At 33.1% G+C, this 23,823-nt stretch overlaps 1 protein-coding gene across 2 annotated transcripts; it reads left to right on the top strand.

The window, feature by feature from the left end:
* The first annotated feature begins 415 nt into the window (after nt 1-415).
* On the top strand, nt 416-19,085 carry LOC101901634 (importin subunit beta). Of its 2 annotated transcripts, XM_059124606.1 has the most exons (8): nt 416-918; nt 1,008-1,136; nt 2,079-2,320; nt 2,384-3,412; nt 3,483-4,409; nt 4,573-5,053; nt 6,881-14,893; nt 15,874-19,085. In XM_059124606.1, the coding sequence occupies exons 2-6, from the start codon at nt 1,076-1,078 to the stop codon at nt 4,972-4,974; spliced, it is 2,661 nt and encodes an 886-aa protein (XP_058980589.1). In that variant the 5' UTR covers nt 416-918; nt 1,008-1,075; the 3' UTR covers nt 4,975-5,053; nt 6,881-14,893; nt 15,874-19,085. The 2 variants fall into 2 exon arrangements, with proteins under 2 accessions (XP_058980589.1, XP_058980588.1); XM_059124605.1 differs by having other exon boundaries at nt 6,881-19,085.
* The last annotated feature ends 4,738 nt before the right edge of the window (nt 19,086-23,823 follow it).

The raw sequence follows: 23,823 nt of genomic DNA on the forward strand, positions 1-23,823 counted from the left end.
TTTTTTTGTATATAGTCATGATATTAAGCTGCTTATGTACTCTCACCTTTATTAGTGAAATCCCGAATACAATAGGCGAATTAGTCTTCTCTTTTTGTCAATTTTTTTCTGCGCAAAATTCATCAAAAATAAAGAAAATAAATATTTTTTAAAATTCAAAAAGTTGTGTTTTAACAACAAAACATGATGAAAGCATGCCTTACCATGTCTTCTTGAAAATACGCCATCAATTCAAAGAAAAGAAGATCTAATGCAATTTATAAAATCAACCTTAAATATATATTTTTTATATTCCAAAGAATATTTTGACATCTAATTGTGTCAACAGCTGACTTTTTGGCAACCTTACTGAATACACTTGGATTTATACTCTTCGATAAATCGATAAGTTCTAAGTCGACTTCGTTTGCCCTGGCTCAAGTTTAGTCATTCATTTTTCGCCAATATCCAAGTGCCCAGCCGGTTAGCCACGCGCTTCTTTGTGAAAATTTAAGCAAAAAGAGAACAAAGATAGTCATATTAACTAGAATAAACCGTGGAAATTAAAGGGGAATATTTGTGCGTTTTTCTTTTGCAAACGTTTACGAATTAAGAATTGCACAAATTTGGATTGGAAGGTGGCAAATTAATGCAGTAAATTGAAACGAAGTAACAAAAAATAAGTGTGAGACATCATCCCAATTACATATAAAATAACACCGAGATCATAGCAACACTCAAAAGACGAATAAGCAACAAAGAAAAAAAGCGAAGTCAGTGGAAGTAAAGAAATAAAGAGGAAAAAAGAGACAAATCAATCATTGACAGGCAACGAACGGAACGAATCGATAGCAACCAGACGAACAAAAAACGTTTTGCATTTAAAGGATTTATAAGTATTGCAGAGCAAAAAGGATTATAACAACGTGCATTGAAAAGGTAGGTTTTGTTGCAACCCATTCGTTGAGCAAGATTGCAAATTGCACAGTGAAGGTTAATCAAAACTTCTAATTTTTTCCACGCTGCAGACGTTCGTTTCGCAGTTAATTTTCCATTGAGTCAACGATTGGAGTCCAGTGCAAAAACAAGTGTTATCATGATGCATCCACAAATAACTATGCAGTTGATACAAATCTTGGAAAAGACTGTTTCACCAGGTAAGAAGGATTTTCTTGAAAAAATAAATGCATTTTGTAGTAATTTTGGCGCTTGTATACACATAATTAAGACCGTTTTATTTGTATAGGTGCAGGCATTTCTGCTTCCCCTTTGTTTCCCCCCACAACCTTTCGTTGATTGTGTAGGCATGTGTGTGCGTCTCATACTTTTTGCACACAACGAAAATAGGGAAGAAGCAGAATGGGAATTAAAATTATTTAACTACAGCCGCCAAGCTTTTATTGAGTTTGTTGTTGTTCTTGTGTTTTATGTTTCATGTTCTATGTGTGTGTTGTGTGCATGTGAAGGGATAAATGGGTACACATGGTTGTATTTCTCAGCTGCACTTTTTGAAAAATAACGGACGGTTAGCAGCTATTGGCGGCTACTGTTTAGAGATTGTAGTTTGTTGGCTCATTGGAAAACAGGAATAGGCGTTGTACAATCCTGATTATCTAATGCCATTAAAAACTGTAGAGATAAGATGCTGTGTCAGCAGTGCAATAATGCAAGTTGGCAGATTCTAAATGTATCAATTGAAAAAAAGCCCTAGTTCCCCTACAAAAAAGGCTCTTATCCCCCAATGACACAATTTTCTTTATATACCAATATGTAACAGATTCATATTCAATAATGTAGGGTATGGTTAAGATTACAAAAATGTGACAATTTGTAGACCAATTTTGATTAGGGAAACTTCGCGAAAATTGTCTAATTGAAAATTTGAGTATTCGTATTCAGCTTCGATGCATTAAAAAAATAACTTGCAAAGTTTAAAACTATGCTAGTCAACAGAGCCTTGGCCGTTGGTTATGGTTTTTTTTTTACAAATTACTGACCCTCAAAATATTTTCGCAAAATTTCAATTGGAGACAAGTGCGTTTTTCTCTTTAATTTAATTTTTTCTAGACAACCATAATCACTCTATTTCCATATTTCAGACAAAAATGAATTGCTCTCGGCGAAAAACTTCTTGGAGCAGGCTGCCGAAAGTAATTTGCCGGAATTTCTCAAGGCATTATCCGATATACTGGTCACTGTTACCAATAGCCCTGTGGCTCGTATGGCAGCTGGTCTGCAATTGAAGAATCATTTGACTAGTAAGGATGAGAATATTAATTTACAATATCAACAGAGGTGGCATCAATTTCCAGAAGCCACAAAGGAATACATCAAGAAGAATGTGAGTATTTAGATATTTTACTACTTCCGTTCGTTATTTAATTTGGTGTTTTGTCTTTTATAGATCCTTGATGCTTTGGGTACCGAAAATACCCGACCATCTTGTGCTGCTCAATGTGTTGCCTATGTTGCTGTGGCAGAATTGCCCATCAATCGTTGGGGAATGCTTATACAGACACTGGTAAATAAGGTGGTAAATGCTGGCTCCAGCGAAATGGATCGTGAGGCGGCTTTAGAAGCAATCGGCTATATTTGCCAAGACATACGTTATGGTGTCTTGGAAAATCAATCGAATCAAATTCTAACAGCCATCATTCACGGCATGCGTAAACAGGAGCCAAGTAATCATGTACGTTTGGCAGCTACAACGGCTTTGTTAAATTCCTTGGAGTTCACAAAGGCCAACTTTGAGAAGGATGTTGAGCGTAACTATATAATGGAAGTTGTTTGTGTTGCAACTCAATCACCAGATACTCAAGTGTGTGTAGCTGCTCTACAGTGCTTGGTTAAGATCATGTCATTGTACTATCAGTATATGGAACCTTATATGGCACAAGCTTTGTTCCCCATTACATTGGAAGCCATGAAATCCGAAAATGATCAAATTGCTCTGCAAGGTGTAGAGTTTTGGTCCAATGTCAGCGATGAAGAAATTGATTTGGCCATTGAAAATCAAGAGGCCAATGATGCCGGTCGCCCGCCTACGCGTGTTTCGAAACATTACGCAAGAGGTGCTCTCAAGTTTTTGGTCCCCGTTCTTGTGGAAAAACTTACAAAGCAAGAGGAATGTGAGGATGAGGACACCTGGAGTCCAGCCAAGGCTTCTTCTGTGTGCCTTATGCTCTTGGCCACATGTTGTGAAGATGAAATTGTACCTCATGTATTTCCCTTCATTAAAGACAACATTGAGTCGGCAGATTGGCGTTTTCGTGATGCTGCTGTCATGGCATTTGGTTCTATTCTAAGTGGTATTGAGGCCAATACTTTGAAATCGTTGGTAGAGCAGGCTATGCCAACTCTAATTCGTTTGATGTATGATCAAAGCGTGAATGTTCGCGATACGACCGCTTGGACCTTTGGACGTATCTGTGATGTAAGTAGAATTTTATATGAAAATACATATATTTTACTTAACAAATTCCCCAACTTTTAATATTTTCTAGATAATTCCTGATGCTGCCATCAATAAAACATATTTGCAGCCATTGTTGGAATGTTTCATTCAAAGTTTAAAGGCCGAACCACGTGTCGCTGCCAATGTTTGCTGGGCATTCATTGGTCTGTCGGATGCCGCCTATGAAGCAGCTGAAGCCAGTGAAAGTGAAACACCAGAAACCTATTGCCTTTCACCATATTTTGAGTACATAATTACCCAACTTTTGGAAACCACTGACCGTCAGGATGCCAATCAAGGAAACTTGCGTGCAGCTGCTTATGAAGCACTTATGGACATGATCAAGAACTCGCCCCTGGATTGTTATTTGATTGTTCAGCGTACAACAATTGTCATTTTGGAACGTCTTAATCAAGTTTTGCAAATGGAAACTCACATTTCCAGTCACAACGATCGCCACCAGTTCAATGATTTGCAATCTCTGCTCTGTGCTACACTGCAAAGTGTATTGCGCAAAGTACGTGAAGATGATGCACCACAAATTTCGGATGCCATTATGACAGCACTACTCACCATGTTCAGTTCAAGCTCGGGTAAATCGGGTGGTGTCCAGGAGGATGCCTTCTTGGCTGTATCCACCTTGGTGGAATTATTAGGATTGAAATTCGTCAAGTACATGGATGCTTTCAAGCCATTCTTGTATATGGGTTTGAAGAATCACCAGGAATATCAAGTTTGTTGTGCAGCAGTAGGCCTAACCGGTGACATATGCCGTGCTCTCAAGCAGCTCATTATTCCCTACTGCGATGAAATAATGAATCTCCTTTTGGCCAACTTGTCCGAGCCTACGTTGCATCGTAGTGTCAAACCACAAATATTGTCCGCATTTGGCGATATGGCTCTCAGTATTGGCGGTGAATTTGTAAAATATCTAAATGTTGTCTTGGAGATGTTGAGAGCTGCATCACAACTTGAGGTAAGACATTGGCTTTTATGCTAGCACTAGTTGATATACTCTGGTTTTCGGCAGAGTGACACAGAAAAATTTATGAAACATTAGATAGAAATATTTTTTCACTTGCAACAAAATTGATTTGATTTTTTTTTTGATCTTCATTAAAATGACTTTCTTTTTGTAGGTCGATCCCAACAGCTACGATATGGTTGAATATTTGAATGAATTGCGTGAAAGTGTCTTGGAAGCTTATACCGGTATTATTCAAGGTCTGAAGGGCGTTGAAAAAACACCACATCCAGATGTCTTCCATTTGGAACCACATCTCGGACACATACTTATGTTTATCAAGCGCATTGCGGACGAAGGCGACAATCCGGATTCTATGATTGCCAGCGCCGCAGGTTTCATTGGCGATTTGTGCAGCGCATTTGGTCCCCGCCTATTGCCTTTGGTCGATAATACCACCATTACACAATTCTTATCCGAAGGCAAACGATCAAAATCCAGTCGCACCAAGTCTCTGTGTAACTGGGCCCTGAAAGAAATCAAGAAATTACGCGATCAACAGCCAATAGCCCAGTAAATTGAAGTGAAGTTCATATTTTAAGGAGATACTTTAAGAATTTCCAAAAAAATAATCGTAATTTTTTAAAAAGAAAATGGTAAGTTTAGCATTTGATTTAACTGATTTACTGTATATTTGAATTATAAATCCCTATATTATTGATCACAGAAATTACAGAACAGCACAGGTTCAAGAACGTATATTTCTACTTCATGTGTAGATATTTAGATTAGATAGAGAACGTTAGAGAGAATTAAGATAAATTTAAAAAAACGATGCCACTTCAAGAAATGTTGGAATCGCATGAGCATTTTCCGAAGATCTTCCTGAACTGAATCTACATTTTCATCAATGTTACAATTTTTGTGTTTGTTTTCTCTTACAATTTTTATTTTACTTTTGTTACTAAGTCCAGAAAGCAAGGCATTGTCGTTGTGCCTCAAATGGTGGATCTCTCTCCTATATACGAGTTAGTAATCCTGCTACTGGAAGTTTATTAATCCATTTTTTCAACCGTTCTGCAAGAGAATTATAAGTAAACTTTACATAATTGAATTAACATTACTCATGTTTTTTTTACATAACCCACTACCACTGTGCAGCACCGATAGAAGTCTATAGAAAGTCCCTGATCTGAAAATCGAGCAATCTTTCTAAAAGCTAAGCAGATTTGGAAATGACTCGGTGTTCCAGTCTTGGGAAAGTTAGGCTAGGTTAGAGGGTGTGCAGTTGCTGAAGCAACCGCTCCACTCGGAGATCTGCTGGTCCATTGTGATCATCCTAGTTTAGAGAGAAGGGAAAAAGGAAGTAGATAAGTAAAGAGATAGTGTTATTTAAAAAAAAAATTGGGAATATAATTGGTAACTATTCCCGAGGAGCGAAATCATTAATACCATTTATTTGGACAGGGAATTTTGAAGAATTTGAGAGTTTCTATTACCCATGTTTTGGTTTGGTTTAAGGATGCGCATCAACACGGGAGTTACTTTATTTGGAGATCCTTTGGTTGTTTGGGACAGGAGATATGTAGAAGCGGGAAAAGGGAGGGAAGTGTAAGTCTGCCTATCCAGATAATGCTTTTATGCGAACTTGTAGATGATGATGGGATCTATGTCTAGAAAAACGTTGGAGTTTCTGTCTCCCACCTGCCAAATAGCCTAAGTCTCTTGTTGGATAACATGCGACACCTGCATAGAAGGCCGTCTCTACCTCTTCTACTCTACCTTTTCTTCATCTTCACATAGTCTGTAGCAGTCAGAAGCACTGTTTTCCCATCTTGAGGTCAGAGGGTCTGATTCTACTACGGTCTAAGACAGAAAATGGTGTGAAGGTCAACGCATGAGCGATATCTTGCTGATTTCGGCAACATTATTCAACGGAATTGTTACAAATTTTGTATTTAAAGTTCGTTAGCAAGGTGGTCTGCCTACCCAGAAAATGCTTTTATGCGAACTTGTAGATGATGATGGGATCTATGTCTAGAAAAACGTTGGAGTTTCTGTCTCCCAACTGGCAAATAGCCTAAGTCTCTTGTTGGATAACATGCGACACCTGTATAGAAGGCCATCTCTACCTCTTCTACTCTACCTTTTCTTCATCTTCACATAGTCTGTAGCAGTCAGAAGCACTGTTTTCTCATCTAGAGGTCAGAGGGTCTGATTCTACTACGGCCTAAGACAGAAAATTGTGTGTGCAGGTCCACGCATGAGCGATATCTTGATGATTTCGTCAACATTATTCAACGGAATTGTTACAAATTTTGTATTTAAAGTTCGTTTTCTGATTTTTTTGAAATTGTTTTAATTTTTTTTTAATTTTCAAATTGTGGAGGGTAGTAAAATTTCGGCCCGGTCGAACTTAGCTTCCTTTTTAATTTTTAAGTTTGAAATGAAATAAATAGAAACCTATTTCTATTTCTTTACAGCAAATTCCTGTTCCCGCCCTTCTACACATTAATATAAATTATTTTTTCGCAATTAAGGTAAATCAACGAAACAAAAAAACCAAACAGTAAATAAATGGCTTTGTTTAAATTATTTTGGTGTGCCGAGAATAATCACTACGAACGATAAAAACAAAACTCATCCAAAGGTGCATTGTTTTCTTTTGTGTATGTATATGTATTTAAAATTATTTTTTATATGAAATTTCCATTCTAAGAGAAAATCGAAAAGATTATAATTTTTTTTTTTTGTAATTTTTTTAAGTTTTTTTTTTTTTGCTATTTATTGAGAATTTTCTTCTATCCTATTTGACTAAGTCACCAACATTTTCATTTCGAAGCTTATGATTTTTTCTACAACTATTTATTTAAAATTTCCGAAAAAACAAAGATCATCTTACAAAAAATGAATGTACTTCTGTAATGTATTTAGGTATATCTTTTCGTTGATTTTTTTCTTTTTTCCATAAACTATATCTGTCGAGCATTTTCTCTAACAATATTAATAAATACCAACAAAAATTGGTTTATATAATTAAATGCATAAAAAACCACCTTACTACATGCAAATCGTAAAATAACACTGTATACAAAAAAACACCTATTATTAATTTATAACATTCATTTGTTTTTAGTTCATTTAATTATTAAAGAAAACTAGATATTTTCCCTTCGCTTATTTCCCACACAACACTAAATATTTAGTTCATATATTTTTATAAAATACAGTTAGTTTTCATATGAAAATAATCACATTTCTCTTTCTTTTTTCAAAACCGTTTAAAAAATTCGAAAACTTGCAAAACTAATTACTCCCTTATAACAAAAGAAGATTTGTGTTTAATTTACGTTTTTTCCTTTTTAAAATATTTTTTGGTTATTTTTGAAAAAAAAAAAAATGAATATTCAAAAATAATTGAAAAGAAAAAAATAATGAAACGATACACAACAATGGACCGGTCAAGCTTCTATTTACGCAAACACAAAATAACGAATAATTTCGTTCTTTGTGTAATTTTTGGCTTGAAATTGAATCAATAAATAATTGTTATTTTTATATGATTTGGAATACTCACTCTATATAAGGAGATTTTGTAATTACTATTTGAATTATCGATCTTCTGTTTTTATACCCTACACCACAAGGTGGTCAGGGTATTATGTCTTTGTGCATTTGTTTGTAACAGGCAAAAGGAAACGAGATAATAGACCCATAGTTCCTTTTGATGATCTGCATAGAATCACATTCTGAGTCAATTTATGCATGTCCGTCCGTCTGTCCATGTATTTTTATAAACAAAGAAAGTACAGGTCTCATTAATGCACGATTCAGATGAAATTTTGCACAAGTCTTTTGTTTAACCCAAGGACGAACCCTATTTAAATTGGAGATAATCGGTCAAAATTCAGATATAGGTCCCATATATATCTTCGCCCGATTTGCTTTTTATTGTGCACCAAACGTGTAACATCAGCCTGAATAGTATACAATTTTGCACATACAACTAAATCAGGCCTAAAAATAAGTATGCCAAATTTGATCGGTTCAGATATAGCTGTAGCTCCCATATATATTGTTCATCCGATTTGTTCTTTTTGTCCTCCACTGCCGAAGTATGCACTCTGTAATAACGATATTTGGGGAAATATATCAAATACAACTCAGAAATACCTTTGCTAAATTTTATCTAGGTCGGTTCAGATTTGGATATAGCTCCCATATATATCTTCGTACGATTTGCCTTTTATTGTGCACCAAACGTGTAATATTATTCCCAATGGTATGAAATTTGGCATTTACGACGAAATTGAGTCTAGAAACAAGTATGTCAAATTTGGTGAAAATCGGTTCAGATATAGCTATAGCTCCCATATATATTGTCCATTCGATTTGCTGAATTTGTCCTGCACAGCCGTATCATATCATAAATAGATAGTATCATAAAGTCGGCTCCACCCGACTTTAAGACTTTCTTTACTGTTTTTTATTTTTTTGCTAGAACCTTGAAAGTCTAGTGGAAACCTTCATTTCAAACAACTTATATATAACTTAAATTAAAAAAAATATACCAATATGTTTTTTGTTTGTGTAAACAGAAGCTCTTTGAGTCCACCTTTGTTACCGTGTATCTAATTTATGATTTTTTTTTGAAACTATTCTTTCAACAAATTTTCTAGTATATTCGAAAATACACAAGTAATTGATATATAGCTTAAAATCTTTAGGAAAAATTATTCAACAAAAAAAGTATAAGAAGAAAAAAAAAACAATTTTCAAAATATAAAAAAAACAAACCGATAGTATATAAGAACACATAATTTTTCACATTGTGTGAATGGAATTTTGAGTGAAATAAAAGTGAACTGCTGCATGATGTGAATTTATGAAAAAAAAAAAAATACAATTATGTATGAAATTATATGCTGTGCATGTGTGTAAGTATGAATCTAGTATTCTCTAGTGTGCGAGTGCAAATGTTTTGCCTGTGCGAGTATATTTGAATTTATTATTTATAAGCGAAGTATGATTGTGATAATTATTTTTTCTTTAACATTAAAGCGAGTGCATATTGATTATGTGTTTGATCTAGATATATATATTGTGTGAATGTGAATATATTTAATATGGTGTGAATGTGAAATCCATAGACATGGCTTACAAAGATACCCAACGCCTTTATGTTTTCAAATTCCGAAGTTGCCAAAAAATATTTCAAATAAACAACCGTAATCGGTTGCAATTCAGTTGCCACCACAAAAGGGGACCGGCGTAAGAAAATTATTTGGTCAATCCGGAGGCCTTTTAATACACTGTGGATAAGAAATACTGAAAAGAAATTTAATTGATATATAGTTGGTTGCGAAGGTGGAGGTTCGTGTAGCAGCAGCAGTATATAACAAATCTAAGATTCTGCTCGATCTGGAGACCTTTTGTGCTCATCAACCGAAATATATAGAGAAAAAATATTGGAAGGACATTAATTTGATTTAGAAACACGGCGAATACCAGCAGATTCTTTGTTTAAACAATCACCCCCCGAACCGATCGCGTCCCTTTATACCCTTCCCGAAAATTTTTATTTATATGTTGTGTCTATATCCTCGCGAGTTTGCCATTTGTCTCTAATATGAAAGAACCGCAGTATGTGGCATTCTTTTCAATTTGTCTTGGAGCCTGCAAAGTAAAACTCAAAGCTTCCAGAAGACTCAATCTCTCTTGTCTAGTAGAACAAAAAAAAAAAAAAAAAAAAAAAAAAAAAAAAAACACGGTGTGGTATTCAAAGGCTGGTCTTTATTCCATAACGATTTTCAATTTGTCTTGGAGTAATTCAGGGTTGAGAATCTACTACTGCTACCTTATTGATAACAAAGCTTGCAAGTAAGACTCAAAGCTTCCAGAAGACTCAATCTCTCTTGTCTAATAGAAAAAAGTGTGTGGTATTCAGGACTGGTCTTCTTTCTATAACTATTTCAAAGTGACTGGGTATGATTCAGTGTCGAGAATTAAGGGTAAGTTGACTTCACCTCTCGTTTCTTTTACCATCTTAAATGCTTGTTTATTGTTGTGAGTCACATTTTTCAATCGAATAGTTTCTAAATAGTCATTTTATGCATTCAAAGGATTGAAATTTCAGAATAACAACCAATTTGAGATCTGTATCGAAGGCCTTTCTCCATCTTAAATTTGTATGTGTATATGGATAAATTAAATTTCAGTTCCACTCTCCTCTCAACATTATCAGAATTATTGTAGTGATACACAAAGGTATTTGAAAGCTTCATGCAGCAAATCTAAAGAGGTGATTTTATATTAAATTTTAAACAAATAAATGGAAAATAAATTAAACAAATAAATGGAAAAGTATATATTCGGTTGGTCAACTTCAAATATTTAGTTACATTTTTAATTTCATTGACTCTAAATTTCCATTTTGAATTATCAAACGGTTGAATCTTCTTCAAGAAAATCTCTGAATTCATTTTATACCAAATTTTCAAAAAAAAAAAAGGTTAACATTTTTATATAGTGCTATCTATTGGCTTCTTCTTAAGGAGTTTTACCCCATCTGTATACGACATCCTATATTTTGTTTTGAAGTTTGAAATAACTTGGCTCTGCGACTACTTTGGGTATCGTTCAAGCCCTGTCTATCTAAAGTGTGAATGTTGAATTTGAAATCTTTTTTGCTCCCCCTCTATATGTATGAATAGCCGAATCCGCATTTAATTTTGTGTGACTGCAAATAAAATTGCAAAAAATAATATTATATTTTTTGTCCTGTCCGTTGTCCGTCCGCCTTAATCTACAGACATATATAATAATGTCTGATTATGCAATTCATATTTAATTATTTTTTCTCAAGTGTGAATGTGTGCAAATAAATTTTGTGTTTAAACTATTACAATTTTGTTTGTTTGTGTCAAACAATTGATTTCAAATACTTTATGATTGAAGACTTATTATTGCGCGCGTGCGTGCTTGTGTGATATTAATTGTAAGTTAAGTTAAATGAGAATAAAAAAAAACAACAACAACAACACTTAGATTCTAAGAATACAAAACCAACAACAAGAAACATTAAACTAGCTCAAAAAACAAATACAATAAAGGATTTTAAACGGATTTGAGATTCGCCAAAAATTAATGAAATTGAAACAAAAACAAAATAATGAATAAGAATTTTTATATTAAAAAAAAGAAAACAAATGTTTTTTTCTGTAAAGATGATGAGATGAAACACAACATAACATACAATTGTTTTTTGTTTTTATTTTACACATATAAAATATATTTTTTTATTATTTAAAAAAAAAAAAAAAAAAAAAAAAAACAAGAAACACCTTAAAACAAAACTAAACCAAACCAACACATTACTACTAGACATACATACTAGAGACTACGTACGCGTACTATTAGACTTTATACATACTTTTATACAATGAACTAACGAGAAACAACGTTGAAAAATAAGGACTTAATGAAAACAACAAAAACAAACAACAACTGACGACTTAATGCCTCGTACAAATTTAGAATTTTAGATTAATTATAAATATAAAAAAATTAAACAAGAACAGCAAAAAAAGAACACAGAAACTTGAAAACAAGCCAAGCCACACATTAGGATATAAAATCACTAAGAAAGATATTTGAGAAATGGTTAATTTTTTTCAGATACCTCTATTGCAGAGGAATTAATTGGGGGGAAATATATCCTCGTTGTCATTCATTAAAGCGACTCCTAATCCTAATTATTACTTGTTTTCAACGCAAACCCTTTGTAATTAAAACATCTAAGAATGGGACTATTTAATTTTTAGCCAAAATTTTAATTCAAGTTGCTACGTTTTCTGTAACTCCAATATCTAAAATTTGAATAGAGATTGAATAGAATTAAGAATCTTTGGTACCCTATTACAATTGTCCTGGAGGAGGATCATATCAAGATGCAGAATATGAGGCCTTATATTATTTATGATAACCACCCTTCTTCAAATCTAGAGGAATTTCCTTTTTCCCAAACAATAACAAAACTCTCACATGGGGATTTTCAATGAAATTTCTTAAAATTGTTTTTATACCCTCAGTCATATGGATAGAGAGGAGGGTATATATCATTTGATACGTGCCTAGTCGAAATAACAGTTTTCGAACCTAGGTCTCTTTGGAACAAAACCGTTTCAGGACATTTGGTGTATAGGGGACCGCTCCTTCTGGTACCTCCCACACAAGGGGTCAAACTTTTGAACAACAAATGCGAAATAAGTATTCGATTATTTTCAATCCATCTCAACATTTCTACCAAAACAAGATGTAATGTGAAGATGGGATATATCGGACCACTCCTTTGAATACCTTCCCACAAAGGGTCAACATTTGGAATATCTACAATGCTTATAAAATGCGAAATATGTATCAGATTTTCTTTAAATTTCGCAAATCCCAAAATTTTAAACATTACAATATATGATGCGACTCCACTCCTTCTAATACCTCTTCCACAACGGGTCAAAATTTTGCATATTAATAACTTACAAAATGTGAAATAGGAGTCCTATTGTCTTCAAATTTCGAACATCCCAATATTTCTACCAACACAAGATCAGGTACTCATAATCCAAAGCTGTCACCTCTAATTATTATATCAGAGTTAGGTCATAAGCGAAATGGACAATATTGTTCTACTCCATCGGTAGCTCTCCTATAGAGGGTCAACATTTGGAATAATAATAAAAAATGTCAAAATATATTTGAATAAATGGATAAAGGCTGAGGAAATCAATCTGTCGGCAAAACCGAGTGGTACTTTTAAACTGGTTTTTAATATAATTTTTTTCCTTTAAGGTTCAAAACATCTTCCCTTCTAACTCTAGAAAATAAAAATTGATATTTGAATGTCGACTTGGATATTATTTCAGATATTCTGAATAACAATTCCTCGATGATTTGTATCCTCTTCTTTGATATCATAAATATTATTTCATTTATGATCCATTTAATACTTGCAAATGGGTTATTGTGGTCTTTGACAGGGCCCAATAGACAATGAAAAATGTCAAGGCAATTTCCCTTTACTTACGCCATCTGTCGTTCTTATGAAAATGAAAAACGATATTTCATGAATGACAAAAAAAGTTTTCTCCATTAAATTCCGTGTTAGAATTATATTTCATTTTCTTTAATGTGGAGTTTTGCAATGAAGGACAAAAAAGGGTTTGATTTCAATGGCGCCTCGAAATTTTGTGGACCTCATAACCACGTGATGATAAAAGAAAATTAATTAAAATCGTTTTTTATCAAAATTGGATTTAATCTACATTTCCTTTTTGTTTTCTTGTAAAAAAGACTTAAAATTTAAACATTCTATACATTGTACAGACTTACTATACACACACAACAAGTGACAAACATCAACATATGTACGAACAACTCACGCGACTTGAAACGACGAATTATTGGAAGACATTTTTTGAATAATATAAAGACATACATAACAAAGAAAAACTATTTTACTTAAAAAAAATACAGAAACTAAATTGTAATTAAAGTATTAAAAATTTGCTAAATAAATGACCGTTTAAGATCTTTTACACATAATGAATAAATACAACATAACAACAACAACAAAAGAACATATGAAGAAATACATCATAACAAATGTATTTTATTTACACTACATCACTTTTTTAATCCAAAATCTCCTTTTATTAAAGATTAATTTGAAAAGGAAACAAAGGATTTTATTTCCTGTAAATTTTAAATCCTACAGGGCTGGGCCATTAATGTTTTTGAATGAAATTAATATATAATTTTTTTTTATAATAAACCAAACAGCGGTATTTTATTTTGGATTGAAACAGCATTTCAGTCTTCCTTTATCCATTTAGAGCCCAATTTTTTATACGAGAACAAATTTAAAAAAAAAGAAATTGTCTTAGGCCATATGAGGACGATCCTCTTTCATTTAATTTTTAAATCAAACAAAATTAAAAAAAAAGTTATACCATGAAACGTACATTCTTTGCTATTTTGGAATTTGTGGACTACATTTTTTCTGTCATGTATTAGATTTTTAATTTTGAGATCTTCTCAGGACCCTCAAAATCTTTCGGATTAAAAAAGTGATGCGAGCTCATTGTATCTTAAGTAGTGAGTGAGAGTGTGTGCGTTTGTGTGTTTGTATGTATGTGTGCGTGTGTGTGAAAGAATTTTCTTCTTTTATTATTTTTCATACTCTTAATTTTGGTGTGAGATTGAATCTGATGTGTGTGATAATTTATGATGATGATGTACACTTTGGTATGGATGTCTCAACAAATTTCTATTTACAGTTCTATTAGTTAAGCTCTATATCTAACAGAAAAAAAAACAAAACAATCTTAAGCGAAATCGTCGAAAGAAAAAAAAAACCAAATACCTGCTGCTACATAACACTCGTATATCGATCCGAGGAGATTTTTTGACCGACCACCCAAGCAGTAGAGAGCGTGAATGTAAGTTTTTGTACAAAATGTATATATTTTTTATTTTATTTACATTTTTAGTTTGTATTAATTGTTAATAATTTATTTAGTGACTCTTTAGGAACTATCGTTATTTTTTCTGAGGGTAATTCGCATAGCAAAGGAAGTTTTTCGTTAAGGGAGATCCTGCTTGATGATCTGAGGATGAGCAAATACTCTGGAGTTGGCAACTGCTTCAATCGTATACCATTGGCCCATTATGTTCATCTTAGAAGTATTAGTGGTGATAGAAAAGATATAAATCGGGAAACAGAAGGGTCGGTATTAAATTCCCCTCGACTTCTTGTTCCGGAATTCCCGTACGACGGGCGTCCACAGATATAGTTGATTATCCAACGTTTCAAACTTGGGCGGAGGGTAGTCTTCTACACGTCCTCAAACAGTATGGCATAATGGACCGTATCACCTTGATAAGTCAAGGGCTACCAACACTGTTTTTTTCAAACGGTTTGTTCTGGTTCAATCCTCTACAAATATGTGTGGTAATGTGGTACTATGTTGTGGACGGAATCCGTGCTGATGGTTGGCAAGTGGATAGCTTCGCCTAATGCTGGGAAGGAGTAAAGCCTCGCGAGTCTTAGCTACGGTAGTCAAGACCACTGTTATCTAATCTTGAGATCAAATATTTGATATTTCATTGTCCAATCAATATATGCCCACCACGATTCTTAGAGCAGGCCTACCAATAGATAGAAAGGGTCAGGTTCTTCTTTTCGAGATAGCCGGTCGGACAGATAGCTCTACATAAAATTTATTCTCCAAAATTGTATTTGAACTCTTGATCCATAAAAATTAAAAATTCGAAATATGTATAGGGGGCGACCATGAGCAATACCTAAACTTTATGGCGTATAATTGTTTTCTAAGAGTTACTAATTAATTTATTAACAATTATTTAATAATGCCTTAAAAAGACAACTTTTTATAACGAAATCTATTTACTTTTCCAGGTGTTAATTTAGAAAAAAAATGCAAAAATTTTCTAAAATGTGTGACTGGTGGTTCTAAATAAATGATAATTAATGGTGGTGATGATGTTGGTGATATGATATATGACAATGATGTTGTGAAAGATAATTCTTAAGAGCGTGAATGGTGGACACAAACCAAACGTTTTAATGAATGATGATGATGATGAGGATGATAATGGTGATGATTGGTTTCATTTACATTGATAACATAACAGAATACCAAAATAAACAAAACAAAAAAAAAACCACTTGATGATAATGGGTATAAATTTCCATGTACCTTAATCTTCTTCAAGCCACAGCCCCCCACATACACTGAAGATGGAAACATAACCAAAAAAAAAAAAAAAACTTATGAGAGATCGTATTAATTTATTTATTTTTTCCTTCTAAAGAATGGTATCACCCACCACCCCCAAATATCCATCTTTGATCCTTGGCCATTCTCGATGTCGTAGAGTAATTTATGATTAACGATTTTATGTGTGTGCGGCGGGTGCTCATCATTCCATTTTGTGTATTGTTCATAAAGCAATGTAAATGATAGTATTTTGTATTTGATATAACTAAAAAAAAATATGATAGTGATGATGATAATGATGATTAGTATAATAACGTTGATGATGATAATTATGATAATGTAATAATGAATTTGTTTAATTCGTATGATTGTGTGTGTAATCTATAGAAAATAATTATGTATGTAATGTGAATCCTTAGAGTAATATTACCATGAGTATGTGTGATTGTATGAATGATATTAACATTTGTAATAGAACTCAAAATAACATTCGAAAACAAATAACAACTTATGACATGTAACAACAATTGAACATTCAAAACAAGAAAAAAAAAAGTCTTCTACTCAGAAACCACATTTGAACGGACCAAACAACCAACAAAACATTAACAAAAGTGCTTAATAACAATAGAAACACGTGACTTTTACCATTGACTGAAACTTTTCAAAAATAAGCAAAATAGAAAATATAATCATTTTAAGGACAGTTTTTTGAAAGTAAAAACAAGTGGAACAAAAAAGCAATAGTAGCAAACACATTTTTTTACTAAACAGAGAATAACAATTCGATACTGAGAAGTTGGAAAAAATACTTGTAATGTGATTTGGGAACCAGATTATAAAACTAATTATTAAAAAGACCATAGTAGAAGACTAGAGGAAGGACACTTCCATTATTATCCTCTTCATAACCATACGTTAGAAATACTACTTAAAAGAAAGTCATTCAAAATAGTTCTATATATCTAGAAAAAGACCTTATTAGATGGTATTCTATCGTAAGAAATCTAATCGCTTGATCTTCCATCAATAGAAGAACACCATACTCACCCCTATTATGAAAATAATTTCCCATACATTTTGTTCCCATTTCCCGTTGTTGTTGTTATTATGAATTTTTTTCCCAGAAATAGTAATGTCCGAATGTGAATTCCGGTATTATGAAACGAAATGGGAATTTTTTTTTTAATTGCATGGGATTTTTATACCCTACACCACAAGGTGGTCAGGGTATTTGTCTTTGTGCATTTATTTGTAACAGGCAAAATTAATCGAGATAGACCCCCATAGTTCCTTTTGATGATCTGCATATGATCACATTCTGAGTCGATTTATGAATGTCCATCCGTCTGTTTGTCCGTCAGCCCATGTATTTTAGTAAATAAAGTACAGGTTGCATTTATTGTCCGATCTAGATGAAATTTTGCACAAATCATTTGTATGACCCAAGGACGAACCCTATTTAAATTGGAGATAATCAGACGAAATTTAGATATATCTCCCATATATATCTTCGTCCGATTTCCTTTTATTGTGCACCAAACGTGTAATATCAGTCAAAATTGTATGGGATTTGGCACTTACGACCAAATTGAGCCTAGAAACAAGTATGTAAAAATTGGTGAAAATCGGTTCAGATTTAGCTATAGCTCCCATATAAATTGTTCATCCGATTTGTTATTTTTGTCCTCCACAGCCGAAGTATGCACTCTGTAACAAAGACATTCGAGGAAATATATATAAAAAAACTCAGAAATACTCAGAATAAACTCAGAAATACCTTTGCCAAACCTCGTCCGATTTGCTTTTTATTGTGCAACAAACGTATGGAATTGTATGGAATTTGGCGCTTACGACTAAATTGAGTCTAGAAACAAGTGTGTCAAAATCAACTATAGTTCCCATTTATATTATTCATACGATTTGTTATATTTGTCCCCCACATCCATAATATGCCCTCCGTAACAACGATATTCGAGGAAATATAAAAAAAAAATATTTTGTGAAAACTCCTATTTATTCTTTAATAGGGGTGACTGGTATTTATTGAAATACCTTTGAATGGTTCTATGTCTATGGAAGGTCATTTGAAATGTTTTATATCTACATTTTATGATCTGAAGGAGTGAATTGTCTTTATAAAGAAGGACATTTATATGATCATTAATAATAGCAAAAAGTGTTTTTATTGTCTTCTATCTAAGCGAGTGCTCTGTTCCAGAACCTTAAAGAATCTACCAGTTTTAAGTATCGTTTCGATATCATAAAGAATAAATAAGATATCGTAGTAACATTTGTTACATTCTTGCAGTTCTGGATCAGAGCAAAAGCCATTTCATTTGATCTGTATTAACAGATGACAAATTTAATGTTTTTTTTTTTTTTTTTTTTTTCAAAAAAATAAAATAGATTTTGAAGTACCCTCAAATGTAGGTATTTCAATACAAAATTGTTTCATCGGGAAAAAGAAACATTACCAGTATTTTTTCCAACCTATAACATCGCATAATTTTACATAAAATTTAAATGACAATTATCATTTCAAAAATAAATTTTATAGAAAATAGGGAAAAGACAAAAGCAACAAGGACAAAGAAACATATATTCGAATGTTAAGAATAATATATAGGGCGAGTCGTCGTCGTTTTTTTATTTTATCATTGATTTTGTTGTGATATTTGTGTATGTAGTGTGAATTTGAATGATTGAGTGAGTGTGATTGACGCGTGCGTTTGTTATCCTCAATACCTTATCATATTTGCGTACAAAACTACATAAAAAAGATTGTTTGTATGTGTAAGACTGTGTGTATGAGTTTATTGTGTGCCTCTGTCCCATCATCCAACTTAATTTTGTATATTAAAAAAATTCTTAGTTTAAAAAAAACTACTTTTTCCACATAACCTCAATCCAATCAGTCTCTCCCTAATACTTTATGAAAAATAACATTTGTTTTAAAATCCAAAACTCAAGGAATTTTTTATTTTACCAATTTTAATAGCTTTTTCAATGAAATACAATTAATTGATTTTCTTTTTTTAATATAATTTGAAATAAAACAAGATCATTCAAAAGAAATATTAACATATTTATTGTAATTTGTATGACTGATAGTTTGTACGTTAAAAACAATTTTATGTGTGTGAAACAAAATAAAGAATCATTTTTTTCTTTCGACGCAAACAAAAAACTGGGAAATGTGTTTTATTTTGGGGGGACTCTGGGAAAGTTGAGTAAAATGGGTGGAGATATTGTCATGGGTGTTATTACAGGTCACTGCTGTGCTCTACCATTTTCATGATTTTCAACAAGAGATTCAGATTACTGGGGAAGCAAAGGGTCAATGACCTGAAATCTTCTAATGCGCAACCAGCGATAATCCTACACAACCAGTAAGGAAAAGTCAAAATAGGGTGGGGCCGAATATATGATACCCTTACACCACTAGGCATATTTAGTAGAGCTCTTGTAACAAAATAATTTATTTGAAGTAGATCATACCATGGTACAATGAAGAGAAGGTAGACCAACTTTAAAAAAATTGCAAGTATAGAGGTCTACCTGTTTGGCTTGTAATGTCAGAATTAGCATCAAAACAATAAAAAAGCAAACAACTTGTTGCATTGATTTTAAATAATAAATAAAACCGCGAAAACTGAAAGAAAGATCAAAATTTCTTTTCAAAACCAGGTTCTATATATCTCTAAAGGATTATTTCGCTACAAAAACTCTAGATTTTGTCGATGCATTCGTTGCAATAAGCATTTTGAAAACACACGAATTTGAATATTTTCTGAACAATTTTTTATTATTGAAAAGAAGACACGCACATAAGCAAATGAAGTTGACATATTAAGCCAGAAAAATAAAAAAATTGAAATCATATGGTAGTTCTGCCCTACCTTGAATTCATTGTACCATGGATCATACCACCTATCAACCTATAGCTATAGAACAGTTATACAGGCATGTCACAAAATCATATCGAAATTGTTTGAATTTCGTAATTCTAAATCGTTCGTTTTTGTTTTATCTTCTATAGATTTCGTACGATTTGGTGAACTACGATTTCAGCGTAAATATGGCAACATTATATATTCAATATGGTAACATTAGGGGAATGAAATCAGGAAGGAATCAAAACAAAACACATGATTTGAAACATTGTATTTTATGCCAAATCATAAAAACAGATAAAATTATTGAAAATTGTGACACTATGTGGGTGAGGTGCCAGAAGGGCTTCGAAGATATATACAAATTCTGTGTTAGCAAAAATTTTGTATGTTTGAAATTTGCAGAGATGCTTATTTCTCTTTATTTGAGCGTTTTTTTTTTTTTCAAAATCTTGAACCCTATGTATGGGGGAGGTACCAGAAGAAATGGTTCGATCTATACCATCTTTATAACAGATCTTGTGTTGATAGAAATATTCAGATGTGCCAAGTCTAAACGGAATCGGATGTTAATTTGGCGTTTTATGAGCCACATGGGTATTCAAAATGTCGACACTTTGTGGGGGAGGTACCAGAAGGAGTGGACCGATATATTCCATTTTAACACCAGATCTTAGGTTTATAGAAATATTGGGGTGTGTGAAATTTTGGTTCCTTACATCATATTTTATATGAGTTATAATTATTCAAAATTTTGACCCTTTGTGGTGGAGGTACTTGATGGAGTGGACCGATATAGTCCATTTTCGCACCTGACCTAGCACTTACGCAAATATTAGGATTCGCAAAGTTCAAGCAAAATCGGATCATCCTTTCTCTTTCTGTGCAGAAAATAAATTTTTTGCAAATTTCGGTCTTTTGTGGGGGATGTACTTGATGGAGTGATCCGATATTGTCCATATTTGCACCTGACCTTGCGCTGTTACAAATATTAGGATTTCCAAAGATGGGGCAAAATCGGATCATCCTTTCTCTTTCTGTGCAGAAAATATATATTTTTTTTTGAAAATTTCGACCTTTTGTGGGGGAGGTACCAGAAGGAGTGGACCGATGTATTCCATCTTCACACCAGATATTACGCTAATAAAATTATTGGGATGTGTGAAATTTGAAGACAATCGGACCCTTACTTCACATTTTATAAGAGTTGTTATTATTCAAAATTTTGACCCTTTGTGGGGGAGGTACTTGATAGAGTGGACCAATATTGTCCATTTTCGCATTTGACCTAGCACTGACAAAAATATTAGGATTTGCAAAGTTGGAGCAGAAAATATATTTTTTGAAAATTTCGACCTTTTGTGGGGGAGGTACCAGAAGGAGTGGACCGATATTGCCCATCTCCGAACTCGATCTAAGTTTGACAAAAATATTACGATGTACAAAGTTTGGACCAAATCGGGTACTCCCTTCGAGAGTTATCGTGCGCACCAGCCAGCCAGACAGACAGACGGACGGACATCGCTAGATCGACTCCAAATGTCCTGAAACGGATTTGGTCCAAAGAGACCTAGGGTCTAAAACCGTTATTTCGTCTAGGCACGTTTAACCGTATCAAATGATATATACCCTCTGTAGCCATATGGCTGAGGGTATAAAAATATAATAAATAATAAATGATGTAAATTTAATTGTGTATTTGTCATTAAGACAAAATTGTTATTACTTAAAAGTGTTATGAGAGTGTATTTAAGTCATAAGATTCCATAAAAATACAATTTCATTTGCAAAAACAAAAGTGGTTTCAAACCCGACAAATTTGCGTTTTACGATTTCTGAAGAAGCTAAATACGAAATTAAAATCACTTTCGTACCGAATTCGTTCCTAAGACATGCTTGACAATTTGGTTTCAGAGGGAACTAATTTATGCGAGGCATATCCAATTCTGAATCGATTTTCACTAGATTTGATGTACTTGCTTCTAGACTGAATTCGGTCGAATCTGCCAAAAGTCAGATTATTTGGACTGATATTGGCCATTTGGTGCACAGTTAAACCGAAATCTGTTGATTGTCACCAATTTCAATTAGATTCGTCCTTGGGCCAAACAAATATTGTTTGCAAAATTGCATCTCAATCTGATAAAAAATGCGACCTCCATTTTGTTCACAAGACAGACGGACTGACATGCATAAATCGACTCAAAAAGTGATTCTATGAATATCCTCAAAAGTAACTATGGGTCTATCTCGCTTCCTTCTAACTGTTACAAACTAATGGACAAAGACATAATACCTTTACCACTGTGTGGTGTAGGGTATAAAAATGGAAAGGAATATACCATGGCAAAATTACAGATAGTAGTGTGAATTCAACAAGACGATACCAAGAGGCGAGTTCGGCGAGCATTTTTTTTTAAGTTTGGGACCGGTCAATTGGTCGCCGAAATCGTGCGGTTTAATACTTTTAAGGTGTGGATACATAAGCAGCTTGAAGTCTTCGCATGGTTTATATTGTGATATATCATAAAGTGAATCCTGCCGTCTGTTTCCCTTATAATTTGACATTAAGATGCCTATGCATGATGTCAAGCTGCTTATGTACTCACCTTTAGATTATTTTTTGTGGGGCTATATCTACACAGACAAGCGACATTGAAGCATTAATTCGTGAGATATTGACCAAAAAGTTGGAAAGAATATGCCAAAATTGGACCAGGCGGATGGACCATTCAAATACCAAATTATATAGATTTTTCTGAATTTTTGGTGTTTTTTTTGGGAAACCTAAAAATATCTTTTCAAAAATCACTTTACTTTTTAGTTGTCTATTTTGATCGCCAAATAATAAGTACTACAACAACAATTTATTAGGTGACTCATTTGATAATGGGAGTTTTTCTGGGTACTAATCATGGCTCAATAAACAGGTACTCCATTTCTTTGACGCTTTTTTTAATAAGATATTGGAATAAAATACATATATAATTAAAAGAGTGCTTTATTTGTAAATAACTAATTAAATTTTTTATAAATTATTGCTCATGGTACAATGAAATAAAGGTAACCTCATTTCAAATTAGCATTCCCAGCTCTGCATTTTCTGTAATTTGTCTTGTCAAATTTCAATCCATAAAAAACAGTTCCCATCTCTGATTTTATGTGTTTACAATGGTTTTATGAATATAGATTTTGACAATGAGATGTTGTCAAATGTATTAATTTGAAAAAATAGTAAACATATGATTACATGACTTCAAAATAAAAAATCCTGATATGTTGCAAATCTCCCTGATCCAAAATAGTTAAAAAACTCTGTTCCAGAATTTGCTAGTTTTAATTTTTTTTTTTCGATTTTTTAAAGGGTCATCGCTGCAAAAACTTTCACATTCTTGCAATTAGGGGACAGACTGTAAACAAATTGTGTTCCTCAAATTGTATAATTATTTTCTGAGGGGATTTTTATGACAGTATTCAGGATTGTGCTATGTCGACCGTACCTTGTATTCATGATACCATGTCTCTACTTGTTCTAATATTCCACCTATCTCAAATTGTAAATCTTCGTAATTACGATACGTTACGAATAACTCACATGTCATTAGAACTGTGTATGTGGCAACTACATTTCCCAAGTGCTGCCAATATTTCCCATAAAGTATAGCATTTTAAATTCACCGGATGTGGCAACATTATTTATCTATAATTGTACCGTTATTTTTTGTTTCTCCT

The sequence above is a fragment of the Musca domestica genome, unplaced genomic scaffold (assembly GCF_030504385.1).
Source record: "Musca domestica strain aabys unplaced genomic scaffold, Musca_domestica.polishedcontigs.V.1.1 3, whole genome shotgun sequence".
NCBI lineage: Eukaryota > Metazoa > Arthropoda > Insecta > Diptera > Muscidae > Musca > Musca domestica.

Excerpts from the sequence above, each read along its gene's own strand:
- LOC101901634 (XM_059124605.1), top strand. The coding sequence starts at position 1,076 with ATGATGCATCCACAAATAACTATGCAGTTGATACAAATCTTGGAAAAG. Across the intron at positions 1,137-2,078 it reads GGAAAAGACTGTTTCACCAG|ACAAAAATGAATTGCTCTCG; the intron begins GTAAGAAGGATT and ends TCCATATTTCAG. Across the intron at positions 2,321-2,383 it reads AGGAATACATCAAGAAGAAT|ATCCTTGATGCTTTGGGTAC; the intron begins GTGAGTATTTAG and ends TGTCTTTTATAG.